The sequence below is a fragment of the Antechinus flavipes genome, chromosome 6 (genome assembly GCF_016432865.1).
Source record: "Antechinus flavipes isolate AdamAnt ecotype Samford, QLD, Australia chromosome 6, AdamAnt_v2, whole genome shotgun sequence".
Classification (NCBI taxonomy): Eukaryota; Metazoa; Chordata; class Mammalia; order Dasyuromorphia; family Dasyuridae; genus Antechinus; species Antechinus flavipes.
The window spans coordinates 79,862,984-79,883,717 of record NC_067403.1 but is presented as its reverse complement, the minus strand read 5'-3'; the positions used below and the strand labels follow the sequence as shown (position 1 = coordinate 79,883,717).

The 20,734-nt window shown below is 38.3% G+C and overlaps 1 protein-coding gene across 2 annotated transcripts in view; it reads left to right on the top strand.

Annotated features, from left to right (window-relative positions):
• The window catches only part of TMEM154 (transmembrane protein 154), an 84,773-nt gene that overhangs the window by 17,579 nt on the left and 46,460 nt on the right, over positions 1-20,734 (top strand). For both annotated transcript variants that reach the window (XM_051963886.1, XM_051963885.1), the window contains exons 2-3: positions 15,577-15,861; positions 15,960-15,998. In XM_051963886.1, coding sequence (XP_051819846.1) covers positions 15,577-15,861; positions 15,960-15,998 — 324 coding nt within the window. The remainder of the gene's footprint in view (positions 1-15,576; positions 15,862-15,959; positions 15,999-20,734) is intronic.

Here is a 20,734-nt window from a genome sequence, read left to right as displayed (position 1 = left end):
AATGGCAAAGTATGGGCAGTTGTGTGACTCTGGACAAGGCACTTAACACTGTTTGCCTCAATTTTTTCATGTGGAAAAATGAGTTGGAGAAGGGAATTGCCAACCATTTTAGTATCTTTGCCAGGAAAACCCCAAATGCGGTCATGAAGAATTGGAAAATCTCAACAGCAGCAACAACTAGGATCACACATTTCTATGCATTATCCTATGCTGCCTGAAACTGGCCTGTATTTGTTGTATATCACATCCTCCCAAACTCTAAGAAAATGCAAACTCCAGAGGCCACTTTGGCTTTGTATGGTCAGCATCTGGTACAATACCATGAATACAACAGGAACGTGCTTTCTGGAAAACACTGGCTCACGGGGTTTGGGGTGGATAACAGCACAAAAGGGAGAAGCAAAGGGTTGGGAGAGGGCTCCCTTGGATGATGTCACACTTTTCCCCAGGGCTGTCTCTGCCTGTTACTCACTTCCTTCCTTCTGCCACTTCTGCTTTGAGCTCAAGTGGGCTATAGATACAGGGTTGGACTGCTCTTGATTAAGATCAGATTTGCCTCTTGGGAACTTTCTTCTCTCTTCCTTAGTTGCTTTTTACTGTAAGCATCTATTTACTTTGTATCAGCAGAATAACTCTTAGAATGTGTACCCAGAAACGGATGCGAACTATCTGCATTTTTGTTTTTCTTCCCGGGTTATTTTTACCTTCTGAATCCAATTCTCCCTGTGCAACAAGAGAACTGTTCGGTTCTGCAAACATATATTGTATCTAGGATATACTGCAACCCATTCAACATGTAAAGAACTCTTGCCATCTGAGGAAGGGGTGGAGGGAGGGAGGGGAAAAATCGGAACAGAAATGAGTGCAAGGGATAATGTTGTAAAAAAATTACCCTGACATGGATTCTGTCAATATAAAGTTATTATTAAATAAAAATTAAAAAAAAAAAAGAATGTGTACCCAGAAGTGTGCTGAAGACAGCTCTCACCAGCTCATGAGAATTTGTGTCAGAATATTGATTGATTGATTGATTGATTGGATACATTGGAAATCATCTAAAACTACAGATCAGGTCTTAATTTATTGTTTTGTTGATATGTAAACTTAAGAAATTGATAGGGAAAATGTTAATAATGCAATTTGAACTTAAAAGGATATCCCCTACATATTTGTTGTTCAGTTTTGTTCTTCCTTCCTTCCCTTCTTCCCTTCTCCCTCTTTCCTTCTTTCTTTCCTTTCAATACCAAGTAGGAGGCCATTGTAGGAATCCAACCTTGAGGAGATAAAGAACTTGAACTAGAATGGCAACTATAAGAATGCAGGAAATGAAGCACATAGGAGAGATTCTGTGAAGGCAGAAATAACAGGACTTCTCAACAGACTGATAGGTGTGTGGATGAAACCAGAAATTAGGAAGTGAAAGACACTGGAAGCCAAGACCCTGTACCTCAAATGGTGAATATATGTGAAGAATCAAGAGTGACATCTAAGTTGTGAGCTTGGGTACCTGATTGGGAGGAGGGTGGGACCCTCAACAGAAATAGAAAAGTTTGGAAAAGTTGAAAAGGAAAGAGGATTTAAGGGAAAAGCACCATGTTAAGTTGTTGTTCAGTCAGATCTGAGTCTTCATGACCCAATTTGGGATTTTCTTGGCAAAGATACTGTAAGTGGGTTGCCATTTTCTTCTCCGGATCATTTTGCAGATGATGAAACTGAGGCAAACAGGGTTAAGTGACTTGTCCAGAGTCTCACAACTAGTAAGTGTCTGAGGCTCGATTTGAATTCAGAAAGTTGAATCTTCCTGACTCTAGGCCCTGCACTCTATCCACTGCACCATTTAGCTATGCTTGCATTAAATAGCTCTCTGCATTCAATTATTTTTGATAATAGCTTTTGATTTTTCCAAATATATAAAGATAGGTTTCAACATTCACCCTTGCAAAACCTTGTGTTCTAAATTTTTTATCTTCCTCCCTACTTCTCCTGTCCCCTAGACAGCAAGCAATCAAATATAGGTTAAACACCTGCAATTCTTCTAAACATAGTTCCACATTTATCATGCTGCACAAGAAAAACCAGAGAAAAAAGGAAAAAATGAGAAAGAATTTAAAAAACAAGTAAGCAAATAAAAAAGATGAAAATACTGTGCTGTGATCCACATTCAATCTCCATTGTCCCATCTCTGGATGGAGATCGCTCTCTCTATCACAACTCTATTGGGATTGTCTGCATCCAATTATGCAAACTTTATTAAGTCCCTGCTATGTGCCTAGTACTGTGCTAGGTGCAGGGGTTACAAAGTTAAAAAAAAGGAAACTATTTTTGCTCTCAAGGATTTTACATTCTATTCTATAATAAGATCTGCAAGAATCTTTTACCTCCAAAGGGCTACTGTGAGGAAAGAGCTTTGCAAATCTTAAAGCATTATAGAAATGTCAGCTAAGAAGTAGTTCAGTACATTGGAGGAGGTGCTGCATCTCAAGGAGGTTAGAGGACCTGGGTTCAAATCCCACCTCTCCCACCTCCCTCTTTATTTCCTCAAGGTTGGACTCCTACAATGGACTCCTACTTGGTATTGAAAGGAAAGAAGGAGGGAAAGAGGGAGAGAGGGAAAGAGGGAGAAGGGAAGAAGGGAAGAAGGAAAGGAGGGAAGGAAGGAAGAACAAAACTGAACAACAAATATGCTTTGTGTGACCTTGAACAAATGAGGTAACCTTTCTGGACCACTGTTTCCTTCGCTGAAAATTCAGGGGTCAAGCTAGATAACTATAATTAAAGGGTTTTAGTCAACGATAATGAAATCATAATAATTTAGTCCAGCCTGTTATTTCTCTGAATGGCCCCTAGCCAAATCCCGTAAGATAAGCTCCACGTGGTGGGATGATATCTGCTTGGAAGGTTTTCTTCCGTGTAAGGCTCGTCCATTTATATCTGGAACCCAACCAAGACTCTCCTTCGGGAGTATCAGCGTAAACCAATTAAAATGATAATTGGTTTAGTTAATGTCTGAGCTCCGATTCAGAGTCCGGGCGATTGGAAGGGGCCGCTGAGGTTTTCCAGGTCACCCCCTCACGTTGCTCGTCTCTAAAATAACGGGGTGGGGGGAGGGGAGACTAGATGACCTCTAAGCCCTTTTGCCAGCTCTAAATGAGGGGCCCGGTGTGATCCATAGATCCCTGTATTTTACAGATGAGCAAACTGGGATCCAGAGCACTAGAGTAACTAACCCAAGTCACACAGCAATTCAGGGTGGAGCAGGAAACGGCCTCGGGGTCTCCGGACTTCAGCGAGTTCGTTTATAGCCGACGTATCCGTAATCACTCGGTGTAGTCCGGCCAGCCTGCAAAAGCTTGCTCAGAGGCACTCAGAGAGTCAAGTCAGAAAGAAACCTTCGAGTGAGGAAGCCGGGGTCAGAGGGAAGGTGAGCTGCACTCAGCGAGTCACAGATGGCCGCAGAGCTGAAGCTGCAAGCCCCCTCTCCTGACTTCCAATCTAGTTACAGTTTCACTATTTTCCCTCTTAAGGAAGATGCTCATCTTAAACAATTCCTGTCTTATTTAACTACAATCCTCTAGAATTTTGTCTTATTTTAAAAGCCGATTTGTTAGACAACACTCTGCGGCTATGTCTCTGACTGTCTGTCTCTGTCTCTCTGCCTCTCTCTCTCCTCTCTCTCTTCTCTGTGTTTGTCTCTCTTCTCTCTTTCTCTGTCTCTCTGTCTCTGTGTAGTTAACCTCTATCTCTCTTCTCTCTGTGTGTATCTCTCTCTGTTTCTGTGTGTTTTTTTCTGTCTCTCCTCTATGTGTGATGTCTCTGTCTTTGTCTTTCCCCTTTGCATCTGTTGCTGTTTCTCTCTGTCTTTCTGTGTCTGTGTCTTTGTCTCTGTTTCTCTGTGTGTCTGTCTCTGTACGTCTCTATCTCTCTCCGTGCCTCTGTCTCGCTGTCTCTGTCTCTCTGTCTCCATTTCTCTGTCTATCTCTGTTTGTGTGTCTTTCTCTGCCTGTCTCTGTCTCTGTATCTCTGTCTCTGTGTCTGTGTCTGTCTTTCCTCTCTCTCTGTGTTTGTTGCTATCTCTGTGTTTGTCTCAGTTTACCTCTATCTCTGTATGTTTGTCTCTATCTCCAAATCTCTGTCTTTGTTTCTCTGTGTCTCTCTCTTTGTCTGGTCTATTTCTGTCTCTGTATCTCTGTCTATCTCTGAATTTCTGAATTCTTTCTCCCCAAGTGAGTGAGTGTGTGAGTGTGTGTGTGTGTGTGTGTGTGTGTGTGTGTGTGTGTGTGTGTGTATCTGGGCTCAGTCTTTCTTTCTATTTTCACTTTGTTGGCTTTTGCTAGAAAACAACACCTGCAAAGCTGAGAAGGTGCTTGTTTGAAATGCAGGGTCTTGGACTTCAACTACTTTCACTTCCTATTTTCTGATTTCACCTACTTTTGTCAAGAAGGTTCAAGGAAGAAAGGAAGGGGGAGATGATCTTGCATGACTTTATTCTGGGAGCAGAAAAAGGCAAAGGCTGTGCATCTGGAGCAGATTATTAGTAGACTGCCATTTGTGTCTATATCAGGACTTCTTAAACTTTTATCACTTGTGATCCCTTTTTGCCTGAGAAATTTTTATTCAACTTCAGGTATATAGATATATAAATAGGTAGACAAATCATTTACTGATAATCATGAAATGAATTATGAAATCATGATTTATTATCAGTAAATGTTTGATTCACATATATCTATTTTATACTGTATACTTAGGCAAAAAGAGATATTGAGTGGAAAAAGTTTAAGAAGCCTTGTTTAGAGGAAAGATCATTATTGTTCAGAATTTGAACTCAGCTCCATTGATTTAGAGGTAAGGATCCGACAATTCATCTAGTCCAACCCCTACTTTCATAGGTGATGAAACTGAGAGACAGAGAAGGGAAAAAACCTGTGCTACATCACCTAGTTCAAAAATGGTCAGAGTTGAACCCCCAGCCTTCTCTTCTAATGCTAGTGCTTTTCTCCCTCTACCTTCCTTTTGGCCATTGGCCTAACGGCCCTTGTGTCTTACTTGACAACTACTTAATAGAAGAGTTAAGAAAATCTCAGCTCATAAATACCTGAGATAATAGAAACTTCTTGATTGAAACCCACTCAGCGAATTCATGTATAGTTAGAGCTTAATATTATCTTTAATATGTGGGATTTAGAGCTGTGACATTCATTAATGAATATCTAGTCTAGCTCCCATCCCTTTTTTTTTAAATCTTCACTTTCTAATATTCCTCTCTCTTCTCCTATCCAGAGTCATTTTTTATTATAACAATGAATATAAAAAATCAAAAGGAAAAGAAAAGCACTTGAGTAAAACCAATTAAAAGTTCAATAGGATATGCAGCATCCCATTTCCACTGACCTCTCCATTCTCCTGCAAAGGAGGAACTGAGCAGGCCATGTTGCAATGAACTCATGCCTATTTTCAAGGCTAATGGCTAAAAGAGTGAGCTCTTGCACTTTGGAAATTGGCAGCTTGATGAATTGTTTTGTAGATTGTCTGGACTTAAGAAAGAAATAGAGAAAATATTAATGATGCTGATTAGATTTAAAAGTAGATCCTGCAGTATATTTTTCCCTCTGTAGAGCTGGTTGTTAAACATTTACCAGTGCACTTTTGGAAATATGTCTTCTTAGGGTCAAACTTATTCATTATAATTAACACTATATTTAGTTTTAATTTTTGTTTTCATTTCCATTTCCATTGTTATATTCAGATGTGTGTTGCTATGGTTTATTGTTCATTCTTTTAGTCATGCCCAACTCTTCTTGACTCCATTTTTTTTTTTTTTTTTTTGGCAAAGATACTGGAAGGGTTTGTTATTTCCTTCTCCAGTTCATTTTACAGATGAGGAAACTGAGGCAAACAGGATGAAATGACTTGCTCAGGATCACACAGTTAGTAAGTGTCTGAAGCTGGATTGGTACTCAGAAGTTGAATTTGAACTACTGATTTCAGGTCCAGCACTATCCACTACCCAGATATGTTTACATTTATATATATATATATTTATGTGTATATAATAATATATGTATGTTGTTTTTCTGGGATTCATCCTTCTTTGTTTGTTTCAATAAATCCCATCATTTGATAGGTGAGCAAACCAAGATAAATAGAAGTAGAGGACACAAGCCAGGAAGCAGCAGGGTTTTGAACTCTTGTCCAGTCCTTGTTTATTGGGGTCAGTGTGCTATCTCTGGTTGGGTGGTCAATCTCTGGAGAAGCATATGATGGCAACATCAGATTTTTTTCCTTTAATCCTTGTATGCAAACTGGTCACCTGCTCTCTAAGAAGAGACATTGATTAACTCATTTACTTCTTTAAGAAGCCAAGTCACTTCCACTTGTGTGATAAAACTCCAGACTGTGGGGTGGGGTTGGGAGGAAACAATTTTGTATGCAGCTTCTGCTCCAGCCCTTTTTCTAAAGCCTCTTTTTGGTGTTTCAGAAACCACCTGGATAAGTGTTGGGGGTAGAGGGTTGGGATACATCCAGATGTATACAATAATTAGAGAGGGCACATGTATTTGCATAAACAGCGTTGACAAACATCCATCCATATAAACTCCAGTGGATTATGCAGTTTATTCTCATATAATTGGGTTTCTTGGGATGTAGACTGGATCTGGGCTTTTAAGCAGAGTGGAAGTCACAATGTTTGTCCTTTTTTCCACCAAAAAAAATGAGGGAATTAGGACAGCAAGTGGTTAATTGTGGGAACCGAATGAACAACATTGAGATGATCTGTCTCTAGCTCTCTACATATGTATATATAAATAAAATATTTTGAAATTATATATGTAGAAATATATGTTGATTATATGTATATATAGAGAGAGGAAGAAACAGAGAGAGAAAGAGAGCGAGAGCGAGAGAGAGAGAGAGAGACAGAGAGACAGACAGAAAGAGAGAGAGAGAGGAAGAGAGAAAAGGAGAGAGAGAGAGACAGAGACAGAGACAGAGACAGAGAGGGAGAGAGACAGACAGAGAGAGAGAGACAGAGACAGAGACAAAAACAGAGAGAGACAGACAGAGAGAGACAGAGAGACAGAGATAGAGACAAAGAAAGAGAGAGACAGACAGAGACAGACAGAGAGAGACAGAGAGAGAAATTAGAGAGAGAGAGAGAGAGAGAGAGAGAGAGAGAGAGAAGAGAGAAAAGGAGAGAGAGAGAGACAGAGACAGAGACAGAGACAGAGAGGAGAGAGACAGACAGAGAGAGAGAGACAGAGACAGAGACAAAAACAGAGAGAGACAGACAGAGAGAGACAGAGAGACAGAGATAGAGACAAAGAAAGAGAGAGACAGACAGAGACAGACAGAGAGAGACAGAGAGAGAAATTAGAGAGAGAGAGAGAGAGAGAGAGAGAGAGAGAGAGAGAGAGATAATGTGGGCAGTTAAGGGGTAAAATGGATAAAATGCTGTGTCTGGAGTCAGAAAAACCAGAGTTGAAATATGACCTTAGATAGTAGCTGTGCAACCTTGAGCAAATCAGTTAACATCTGCCTGCACAAAACTGAAGAAAGGAATGGCAAACTACTCCATTGTCTTTGCCAAGAAAACCCCATGGACAGTATGGCCCATGAGGTCATAAAGAGTTGGACATGATTGAATAGTAATATGGAATACAAATTTCTATATGTATGTTTGTTTGTTTTTTTATTCAATTGTATTATTTCTTTATACTCTCAGTGTTTAGTACAGTGCCTGGAAAAATCGACATTCTATAAACATTTACTGATTGAGTATTAAAAAGAATAAAAAATAAAATTATTATCAAAATATTTTAAAATAATTTCATCCCTTTCCCTCATCCCCCCATCCCCTAGTTAAATACATTTCTTCTAAAGTCACATGGTGAAATGGAAGTTTTATGTTGAAACTCTTCCATCCTGGATTTTTTCTCATTAAATGATGATGGTTGAACCAGACTATGCTACTTCTGTGGTTCACGTGGCTCACAATTCACCTCTGGGGCAAAGAGCTTTGCAGCAGCAGCAGATTGAAAGTGTAATGTCAGCTTCTTATGAGGCTGTAACTAGCATTTTGAGTGTCTAGGGTAATGTAGTTGCTGGGGGAGAGACTTTAGTACACTAACCCATTGTGGGGAAGACATAGACTTCAGGACTTGAAGAAGAGGTTGGGGGACAAGAGTAGGCCAGTTGACCTCTACCATTATAAAACCTTCCTTTGATTTCATCATTCCCTAAAACTATCTTATATCTCCCCTTCTTTTTGCCACCAAATTCATAGAAAAAGCCCTTTATAGTCATTGCCTCCATTTCATCACCTCTCACACTCTTCTCAATCCCTTGCATACTGGTTTCCAATCCTTGTAAAACTGTTCTTTTTTAAGTTCTCAAGTATATCTTAATTACTAATATTATTCAGTTGTTCAGTCATTGCCTATTCTTTGTGATCCCATAGATAATGGAGTAGAGAGGCCCTTTTATCGTCCACTCTCTCTCAAAGTCTGTTGAATTCAGGTTCATTGATACTATCTTATCCTCTGTTATCCACTTTTCCTTTTCCCTTCATTTTTCCCAACATTGCATTGAGTTCCATTTTTCTCATTATGCGCCCAAACTATTTTAACTTCAGTATTGGACCTTCCATTGAAGAGCGTGAATTAATTTAAGTATTGATGGATTTGATGAAATCTTCTCCAGCCCCACAATTTCAAAGTATCACTTCTATATAACACTCCATTTTCCCTATAGTCCAATTCTCACATACGTTGTTATTGGAAAAACTACAGCTTTGACTATATATCTATCTATATCTATATAGGACTTTGTCGACAAGACAATATCTCTGCTTTTTAGTATGCTGTTCAGATTTGTCATAGCTTTTTATTCCAAGGAGCAAGCACTGCAATTGCTATCTGCAGTGATTTTTAAGCCCAAGAATATCATATCTGATCCTGCTTCCATTTCTTCTTCCTTTATTTGCCAGAAGTGATAGGACCAGTTGCCAATATCTAAGTTTTTTTGATGTTAAGCTTCAAGCCAGCTTGGATACTTTCATTTTTTATACTCCTCAAGAGGGTGAATTCCTCTTCACTTTCTGCCATTGGATTTAACAACTAAAATCAGTGGCTTTTCCTTAATCCTCATCCTTCTTGACTTCTCTGCATTTTAGAATACTGTTGACCATTCCCTTCTCTTTTCTTCCTTCCTCAGCTTTTGTGATATCATTCTCTTGGTTCTCCTTCTACCTCTCGGATCACTCCTCAAAATTCTTCCTAAACTAATCATCCATGTCCCATTGTCTAACCATAGGTGTTTTCCAAGTCTCTGTCTTAGCCCCTACTTTTCTCTTCACCCTCTCTTAAATTCTCTTATCATCTCTTTGTAGATGACCTTCAAATCAAGATGACTTGTAATACTACATCACCAACTGTCAGTCTCCAACTTGAGTTTTCCCTGGAAGAAACCTGGAAGGCAAAGGCTATTATTTTCCCCATTTTGCAGATAAGGAAACCGAGGTGAATAAGTTAAGTGACCCATCCAGGGTCACACAGCTAATCAGTATCTGAGGCTAAATTTGAACTTGTCTTCCTGACTCCAGGTCCAAAAGTCTACTCATTATACTTTCAAGCTTTCCATAGCTATCTAAAACTCAGCATATGCAAAATTGAAGTCATTATCTTTCCCCCTAAGCTTACCTTTTCTCCAAAACTGCTTATTTCAACTGAGGATACCACCATCTTCCAGCCTTCCAGTTTTGTAAACACAAACTCATTTCTAAGTCTTCTCTCTCATCACCCTATATCTAAACAGTTGTTAAAACTTGTCAATTTTACTTCTACCACATCTGTAGCATTTGCTATCTTCTTTACCCTCACACTCTAAATCAGGTTCTCTTGTCTGGACTATTGAAGCAGCTTCCTAATTGGAATTCCACTTTCCAATCTCTCCATTTTCCAATTTCTCTCCCAATTTGCCAAAATTTAATCTAAAGCACAAATCTGATCATGCTTAATAGTCTTCAATGATTTCTTCTGATGTTTAGAATAAAATGCAAAGCATTTTTACCTTGAATCAAATCTATTTTTTGGATACATCGTATTACTCCAGTCTTAAAGTACATTCTGGATAAGCTATCCTATTTGCTAACTCCCAAACTCAATATTCCATCTCTTCCTTCTGTACTCTCATTGGTTGGTTTCATGTGTAAAATGCACTTCTTCCATCTTCACCTTTTAGAATTTGTAATTGCTTTCAAGGAATGAACTCCTGTAGGAAATCTTTTTTTTTTTTTTTTAACACTGTATGTCAATACTATCTCCTTCCTAAAGTATCTTGTATAATATGTAATTTAAACATGTTATCACCCAACCCCTAAGAATGTAAGCTCCTTGAGGACAGGAATTATTTTTCATTTTATATTTATATCCTTAGCAGTTAGAAAAGTTTTTACATCATAGACATTTATTTAATAAATACTAAGATAATTGAATTAAATAAGGAAACTGAGGGCAAGAAAAGTTAATAACTTGCTCAGCATCACATAGTGAGTAAATGGCACAGTATGGTTTTGAATCCAGATCTTTGGTTCTTTTCATCAGATCATATATTGAATAGAATAACTCTAGGCTGCAGTAGTAAGAGAGAGAGGAGAGGTTAGGTGAGAATAGGAATTGGTTCTGGATGTGTGAATTTCATGTCCTGGTTTTGGGAAGGAAATATAAGCTGATTTCATTGCTGACCATCAATCATTAAAGAAAGAACAGACCTATAAATCAAGGCATTATTGTTCCTAAAAAAACTTCCAGTGCATCACAAAACATTTTATGTGTAAATATATGAGACATGGCACAATGAAATTACTTTAAGTCAAAGTGACTTGTAAGCATGTGAAGAGGTCAGAGCTCTAGAAGAAAGAGACAGACATACTCGGATCATACAAAAGGAAAGGAGATGAGTGGGCTGCAAATGCAGATATGTTTTAATGAATAAATCTGCTTTGAAGATTCTTCTCTGTAGGGACATATCACACAACCTCTTTCACCAAATACTTTTTGAATTGAATGGAATTAGTAAATGGTCTTCAAGAAATGTGATGATGGAAAAGGACTAGAAACATAGTAGATGGATAATCATTGATTGGGGAACATCTAATAGTGCATGAATATAATGGAATATCACTATGTTATAATCCATGAGAAATATGTTGGATACAGAGAAGCATCAAAACATGTACCTAGACTGATGTAAAGTAAATCAGGTAAAACCAAGAGAACAATATACATAATTACTATAGACGGAGATGTCTTCTTATCTCTCTTCTTTGGGACTGGGATTATTCTTCGTAATTTTTCAGCATTTATTTTTGATTGTTTTAAGGTGGTTGTTCTTTCCATTTACACTGATATAGTCATTATGTTTTCTTGATTTCATGTGCGCACACTGCATATGTTTCCATATTTTCAATGTATTTATTAGTTTTGCTGATTTTTCCCCTCATTTTCATCTTTTTTTAAAAAAATTCTTTGTTATAAGAGACAGCTTTCAGAAATGGGGGGGGGAAGAGGGAAAAATATTGGCAACAGAAAAATAAAATGTCAATGCATTTTTTTTTAAAGTTTCAATAGCTAAAAACATGTATCTAACTGCAGCTAACCTGGTGATCTATCTTCCCAACCTTAAGTAAGTTTTCATTTAGACAATAGAAGCAAACTCTTTGCACATTGGTAGAACGTGCTAAAACTTAGATTCATTCCCTTGACATAGAGAAGCCAGGATAACCTCTAACTTTGGAAAAAGCAAGGAGGATTGACTGAAAGAAGAGTTTATCTGTACAACCAAGACAAGCAGATTCTCTGGGCAATTTTAACTCAAATTAGAGTAATTAGTTTATATACAAGTGTGAAAAAATGCAAAACTATCAATTCTATGTCCAATTTGACAGTAAACAATAGGATTGATAGCTGTCAGATCTTAGAGCTCAACTAAGCCAATTCTCATTTTTCTAGATAAGGGAACGAAAAGTAAGAGAAGTTAAATGTTATAACAGGCAGTTTAGCTACAGAGCCAGCATTCGATCACTTTAGAGGCAGAGATATGACTTCATCTTCAGGATGACAGGACATTTTCCATAGCTCAGCCTTCTGTACCACCATTTCCACACTCAAATTCCCAGAAGCTGTCTGGGTTTGCCACTTATTGGACTTGGAGTGGCCAATAAAAATGGAAATTCTGGATATTCACATTACCTGCTGCTCTCCACACAAGCTTCTCGGGGGCTATAGTTCCCAAGAAGACCATATATCCTGCCATAATCAAAGCTAACATTTGTATAATACCTATTATGTGCAAAAGCCTTTCTAGTTAGTCACCTCATCCCAGCTTATGGGAACTATTTCCTATACTTTTTGATTTTTACTTAGGATCCTCCTAGTTAATGGAGGGGGAAGGAGGGAAGAGAAAGAAAAGGAAGGCAATACCCAGAGACACAGAGAGAGAGAGATGGGGGAAGGGAAAGAGAGGTAGAGAGAAGAGAGTGAAGAGAAAGATAGATTCAGATAGAAGAGAAAGGGGAGAGAGAGAAAGAGAGATTGCATTATCTGATCTTATCTGAGCTTCACAACAACGGAATAATGTTGTTATGTAACAATGTAAAGAATACATAATAATGTAGATACATTATTATTAGGAAGATACATTATTATCCTCATTTTACACATGAGAAACTGAGCCAGAGTTTAAGGCCACTTGGCTGAGGCCACATTTGAATGTATAGGTAAATAAAATTTTCTCAAATTGGTTCCCATTAAACTATGGGTCCCAGTTTACTCTGGTGAAAATGAAACCTTTCAACTTTTCTTCAGTTAACTATGAAAGTATGGAAAGATGAGAGGCAACTAGGTGAATTAAGCATGAGCCCAGGAGTCAGGAGGACTTGTATCCAAATCCAACCCCAGACTCTTACTGGTTCTGTGACCCTGACAGGTCACCTAACTTTGCCTCAGTTTCCTCATCTGTAAAATGAACCGGAGAAAGAACTGGCGAACTACTCTAGTATCTTTGCCAAAACAACAAGAAAAATAACAAACAACCAAAACCAACCCAAGCAGGGTTACAGAGAGTTGAACATAACTGAAATGACTCAACAACAACAACCAGAACAATATGGAAAGATGAATCAATTGGCAAGTAGATTTTTTAGAAATATGGATAACAGCATTCCTCCCACCTCCAAATGAATGCTGGTAAATACATCTACTCTGTCTCAGATGCTCATTTGCATGGTCATTTAAAAATCAAATACTTGGAGTTTGGAAAAGAGTAGTTTTCCTGTATGTTTTTTCATAGTGAAAAATTTCTAGATATTCTATTAAATTACCATATAATCATTGAAGCTGCTTCCTGGTTCTTATGAAGCTGCCCCAAGAGAATTTCAAGTGATATGCATCTTGTTTTCATGAAATGCCCAGGAGGATTGTAGTCAGTCTAGCAGAGTCCCACAAATTATGAGTCATTGTTTCAGAGATGGAAATCACCACATACAGTTCAGTTTTAATTCATTCTCTATCATCAATTCCCAGTCCTTTAGAACTTGGATCCCTTTTAATTGTTTATTCAATTTAACAATACATCCTTCCTCTTCCACTACCCAAAGTGTTGTATGACATATGTTAATGTCACCATAGAATTTAAATTATTTGGTTTCAGAGAATTTCATGACATCCCTTCAAACAGTTCACAACAATACCAGAGTTTGGAGGTCATGGAAGTTTTACCTAAATTTGAACAAAAAATAAAGACAGCCTGCAGTATTTCTAAACTAGGACTGTGAATTGTATTAAATCAACAAGGCTTCTCAATGCTTTATTTATGTGTCTAAAATATTTATTTGCTCTCTCTCTCTCTCTCTCTCTCTCTCTCTCTCTCTCTCTCTCTCTCTCTCTCCCTCCCTCCCTCTCTCCTTTCCTTCTTCCCTCCCTCCCTCTCTCTCTTTGTCTCTCTCTGTCTCTGTCTCTGCGTATACCTCTGTCTTTTTGTCTCTGTCTGTCTGACTGCCTTTTTCTCTCTTTGTATCTCCCTCTATTCTGTTTATTCAAATGTGCTGTTAATGCTCTTAATATGTGAAATCGATTTTAGGTAGAGCATACTAGTAATTTCACTGGAATAGGGAATTCCTAATGAGAAAACTTCCTCCACCAGTGAAGCTCAGCACTAGCTCTGCAACTTAAAATCTTAGAGTCATACCTGGGGCATCCAGAAGTTTAACGATTTGCCCAAAGTGACAGCCTATATATGTCAAGAAAGACTCAAACTCAGATCTTCCTATTCAGAGACCCACTGCTGTCTGTCTGTGATGCCATACTATTTCTCATATTTTAAGTCAATGTTAAATCAATATGCTAATAATCATAAAAATGATTGTTGTCCTTTTAAAATGATTTAAGATTTACAAAATATTTTGCATATATTAGCTTATTTGATCCTCACAACAAGTTTGTGTTATAAACTGTTCTTTTCAGATAACATATCTGTGTGTTTGTATATTGTCTCATATATATATATCCATATATATATATCCATATATATTTGATACTACTTTTCAGAACAAAATATGGAAGGGAGAAATGCATGCAATAATACAGAAGAAAATGGTGAGGGTGAAAATGAAACTCCCAGGGAATTGAGAAGGCAGAACCTTGACTCATCTCAGCCATGGACTCTGGTGGTCCAGCTTAGATGCTGCTGCTGCTGCTGCTGTTGTAGCGAGCAGGAAAAACTTTAACAATAAAAAACTATAAAAATAAGCCCAAAGCTTTTTTAAGACTTGACTAAATTTGACCATGAAAGATTAAGCATGCAGTTGGGCAAAAAGAAAAGCTTATGATGACTCTGTGCCTTTTACTGCTTATTCACCTACCTGGAAGATTTAAGAGCTTTGGAATTAGAAAACTAGGAGACCCTGAATTTGAAAAAACATTTGGTAGCTTTGAGGTGAATAACTCTTACACAAACAACTAACGAGGGGGCATCCTAAATTAAAATCAGGATGCAAAAGGAATGGTTCCCATTTGGTGTGGTGAGCTGTCTAACTAGAGAGACCTAAGCCCCTGGACCAGGAAGTTGCATCCAAAGAAGATTAAAATTTGTGATATTGGGTAGCTAAGGTAAATGATCTCTGGTCAAAGACATGACAGCTACTCAAGACTCAGTAGAAAGGATCAGACTGGTGACTGTCATTAAAGGAAGCTGCATCTGCTATTCATGTGTCCTTGGAAGAATCAGTTAATGTCTATGAGAAGGGCTTGGCTAGACGACTTCTAAATGTCATTTCTAAATCTATAATCTTATATGTGAAAGCAAAAAAATTTTTTTCAAATAAATTAATCTTTGTATTTAAAAATGAATGGGCTGTCATCCTTGAAAAGTCTGGGAACCACTGCCCATACCAAACTGAACTAGAGAAAAAAGCGTTCAGCGAAACAAGTTTTCTCCCTGGGTGTGGACGGAATCACTTAAAAGTCATGAAAAACAACACATCAGCTTTGTCTGCGTGCCAATGTGTATGTGTTTCTACAGGTTTTGCTACAGATTCAGAATATTCTGGAGAAGGGTCATTTTCCAAAGAAGAAATAATCCCTACAAATGAGGTAGAATTGACTTCTATCACAGAACAAGGAGAAGATGATTCCAGCCCGGGGAATAGCTTCCAAATTCCAACTACATCTCCCTCACCTGTGTCAGAGAGTGTGTTGAGCCCAGAGTTTCTGCTAATGGTGGGGGTCCCACTGGTGTTACTGCTCCTGCTGTCTTTGCTGGTGGTATTCTTTGTAAGATACAGTAAAAGAACAAAATCCAAGCCAGGTAAGTATTTAAGTGTGGGTTTCCACAGCAGACAATTACTTTGAATGTTAAGATTATGTTAATAATAAAGTTTTGTTTTGTTTTGTTCTTATATACAGTGCCTTCTAGTCAAGGATCTCAAAGTGCTTTACAGTCATGTGAGTAGCACTGCAATCTCCACTTGCATTTGGGGAGGTGGGAGAAAGCGTATTTCTAAATGTTTAAATTCAAACATGGGAGTGTATCCAATTCGAATCAGCATTTACTAAAAATTGGCTAAGTACAGTGAATCATTCTAAGCAAGGGAAATAAAAAAATCAGTGAAGACAAAACAGTCCCCACACTCAAGGTCTTTCTTTATAGGAAGAGAGGGGAATCGGAAAGGGACTATGGAATAGACATGTTAATAAAAGACAATTTTGGGAAGGAGAGAATATGGGGTGGGAGAGAGAACATTTACATTAGTAAGGGGTGGGAGTCAGACTGAGTCGTTCAGTCATCTCTGACAGTGACCCTATTTAGTGTTTTCTCAGTAAAGATACTAGAGTGGATTGCCATGTCTTTCTTTAGCTCCTTTTATAGATGAAGAAACCAAGGCAAACAAGATTAAGTGATTTGCCCAGAGTCACAAAGCTATTAAGTGTTTGAGGGTGGATTTGAACTCTGGCAAGTGAGTCTTCCTGCCTCCAGGATTAATACTCCATAAACTGTGCCATCTATCTGCCCTACAAGGTTTGGAAACACTAGTCATATTTGTTTTTTGTTTTTGTTTTTTCTTCTGAGGCAATTGGGGTTAAGTGACTTGCCCCGGGTCACACAGATAGGAATTGTTAAATGTCTGAGACCAGATTTGAACTCCAAGTCCTCCTCACTTCATGCTCTATCTACTGAGCCACCTAGATGCCCCTGACACTAGTCATACATGTAGCACCTGAGGACACCCCAATATTGCCCCTATGGGCTACTCACAAGTCTACAGCGCTCAAGCGTGTAATTATCCACCTCAATTCATAACCGATGAACCCCCATTTCTATTGAATTTTCCTGACCAAACCAGAATTACATATCAGAGCAAACATTTACTCAGATAGAATCCAAGGCAGATAAGTAATGTTTGCTATCTGGAATCAGAGAAGTTGGGTTCGAGTTCTTGCTTATTATCTGCGCGCCATTGACCTCCTCTCCTGACTAGATGGTCAGTAACATTCTATGAATCGGTGAGCAGGGCCTCTCACCGCTGATTTTCCAAGAGGCTGGAGGCTCCGTATCGTCCCCATCCCCAACACTCAGCACCAAAGGAGTGAAATGGGCAATTTCCCTCCCGCTTGGGTTTGTTACAGAGATGAATATCCGTGAAGAGCTCCGCTGAAAACTCTGCTCCCGTGGCTGGCTTCTCAGCGTGACGCTGCAGACGCAAGAAAATGGAAGCTTTCTCAGAGACTTGTTAACTAGACAAACATTGAGACCTCGATGGCTTGAAGGCGCAACGTCTGAGCGTGGCGGCTCGGAGCCTGGCAGATCCGGAAACTGCAAGGGGAAGGGCAAGGAAGACTCTTCGGGATAGAAATCTAACTTTCTTCTTTCTTCCTCTGGCTTAGAAAGGAGCAGGGTTCTGGAAAGCCTTCAATTCCAGAAGCAGAACTGGAGAGGGGAGAGATTAGAATGGAGACATAATTGAGCTGGTTTTTTTTTGTTTTTTTTTTTTCATTGAGAGCAAAACCAGTTTGGAGTAAGGGTTGGGGCAACCACACAAAGGATATGCCATTTTAGGGTGCAGTTAACCCAAGAAAGAGTAACTGGTTTCCTTCCTCAGGGCAGGTAGGAGGAAAAGGTGTGGCAGCCCGGGAGTGGTTACCTAGCAATCCAGGCTAGCCAAGTATAATGAGGTGACTTGTGGGAATTATCCTCAGTACCGGGCAGAAGTATGCCCTCCCAGTGGGTAGGAACATGGTTAACTGAACCAGAAGTGAGAAGACCACTTAGGAAATTATTGTGATAGTCTAAATAAGAGGAAATAATGCCCTAAATTAGAGTGGAACTGGAAAAAAGAAACTAGGGGAGAGAGAGAAAGAGAGAGAGAGAGAGAGAGAAAGAGAGAGAGAGAGAGAGACACAGAGACAGAGACAGAGACAGAGACAGAGACAGAGAGACAGACAGAGACAGAGACACAGAGAGACAGACAGAGACAGAGACACAGAGAGACAGACAGAGACAGAGACAGACAGAGATAGAGGCAGAGAAAAGAAGAAAGAAAGGGAGGGAGGGAGAAAGAAAGAAAAAGAGGGGGAGGAAGGGAGGAAGGAAAGAAGAAAGGGAGGGAGGAAGAAAGAAAGAAAGAAAGGGAGGGAAGGAGGCAGGAAGGAAGAAAAAGAAAAAAAGATTTTGTCAGTGAAGAAAAATAAACAGAGCTTTGCAATTTGCATCATGCACCTACACCAGTGATGGGCTGAAGCCAGCTCAGACCAGCCCATGGAAAGTGATTGTTAAATTTTAACACCAGAATTTACACTCTGGAAATTAGAAAATACTGCAAATCAGGGCTTGATTTCTCATTCTATTGATTGCCTAGATTTGAGAATGTGATAAAGAAAGGATCCGTAATGCAGATCAAAATTAAAAGTATGTCATGCTTAATTGTTTTTGCTAACTGGTTGCTAAATATTTACCAGTCCATCCCTGCCTATCAGTATAAGCTTTCTTTGAATCTAGGTAAGATTCTAGCTAGTACCATCTTTCTAAGTTATGATTTTCAGTTTATCTCCACTGTACACTCAGAAAGGCAGCCAGGTGGCATGGTAGATATAGTATGGAATTCAAGGTAGGAAAACTCTTGAATTCAAATCTGACCTCCAACACTTACTAGCTGTGTAATCCTCAACAAGTCACTGAACCCAATTTGTCTCAATTTGCTCATCTGTAAAATGAGTAGGAGAAAGAAATAGCATATCATTCCAGTATTTTTGACAAGAAAGCCCCAAATGAGATCACAAAGAATTGGATGCAACTAAACACAACAATATTCTGAAAAGATTTGAGTACCCCCTAGGTTTTACATTTCATGATTTGGGGAGTATACCCATGTTCCTCTGACAAAACTTTTTCATGATTCTATAAACTTCAGTCACATATCCTTTCTTGACTAAAAGGCTATAATTTTAAAGTGTATCATCCTACAGTGGTTCTTCAAATTTCTTTGATCATTTTAGTTGATTTCTTTTGGAACATCAATAATTTAAAGCATTCCTCCCTCCTCCCCCTTACTTTTAGAGGCAGAAGATATTTAAATTCCTCAAAGAGTAATCCCTCAAGCAGTTTGGAATCTGAGAGATCAACTCTGCCCCACAATCCTATTTTAGAGAAGAGAAAACTGAGGTCCAAAGAAAAGGAGAAATTAGCTGTAGGTTGCCCTAATTAAAGTCAGGTCTCAATAAGAATTTTTATCTTCTTACTTCTGAACTACTGGTCTTCCACTTTCAGACTAAAATTCAATAATTAAGTTATAGGAGTATCACTGTCTTATACAAGAATAAGGCAATATTTTCATTAACTTTATTACTTGATGGAACAAATAATAAAAATAAGTTTAAGATTAATATCATACTTTGCTCACAACATGCCTCAATAATAAATACTGTAAGTACTATTATGGTGCATTTTACAGATGAAGAAATTGAAATTAAGTGACTTCTGAAAGTTCACAAGGCTAGAAATATTTATTGAGCTTACATTGTGCATAGTATTGATCTTGAGTCAGTGAGCACATGTATGTTTAAGATATAGTTTAATTTCCACTGATGAGATCAGCCAAGCTGTTGGCTAGGTGACTGACTGGCTAATCTGATAAAGTAATTCTACTTGAGTATTAATGACCAATTGTGCTTTAATGGCTCAGTGACCTCTACATGTTGAAAGGAACTTTCTAGTTCCTGACCCAAAGTATCACAAGAATTTAATGCACCATAGCATATGATTTGGGGCAGCAGGGTTTGTTTTTTTTTTTGTTGTTTTGTTTTTTTTTTGGCACCTTTCATATCATATCACATGGAGAGCTGCCTGTTTTGCTGGAACATAGTGACAACCTTATCTACAACATGGCCAGTATGGTTGGTGATAAGCTCACCACTTCACAAAGGCTGGTCCTAGTTTTCTCTCCATCTGCCCTGACAATCTGTTTGGGTCATGTTTACTGTTTGATGGAAAAGGGAAGTTTTATAACTTGTAAACAACATGGGAAATGAAGATTCAAAATTTAGGGATGAGACAACTTAATGTTTTTGCTCAGTCTTAGTCTTAATGAGCCAGATTATAAAAGGCTTTGAATACAAAGCTGAGGACTCCTTAGTATTTTATCCTAAAAGAAATATGTACCCGGTGACATATATATATATATATTTCAAAACATGAAAAAAATTCCTCTAATATATTTTTATTTCATTAAATATTTTCTATTAATATGTAAAAAAATTATTCATTTAAAAAAATTCATTCCAAATTCTCCTTCCTGCTCCTTACTTGGAAAAGAAAGGCAGACCACTTGATATTGATGATACCTGTGAAGTCATGAAAAAACATTTCCACATGAGCCATATCGCAAAAGAAAATAGACATCATTTCCCAGTAAAGTAAGAAAGTGTGCTTCAATCTTCTTTCAAGTTCAACAGCTCTCTTTTGGAAGAGAGAGAATATTTTTCATCATGGCTTCTTTGGAATTGTCTTGGATTATTGTCTTGATCAGAAAAGCTAAGTCTTTTACAACTGATCATCCTTATAATGTTACTGTTACTATATAACAGTTCTCCTGATTCTTCTCACTTCACTTTGCATCAGTTCATATAAATCTTCCTGGGTTTTCAAGAAAGAAGTTTTTAAAGTTGAGTATTGAAAGCCCTTGGTC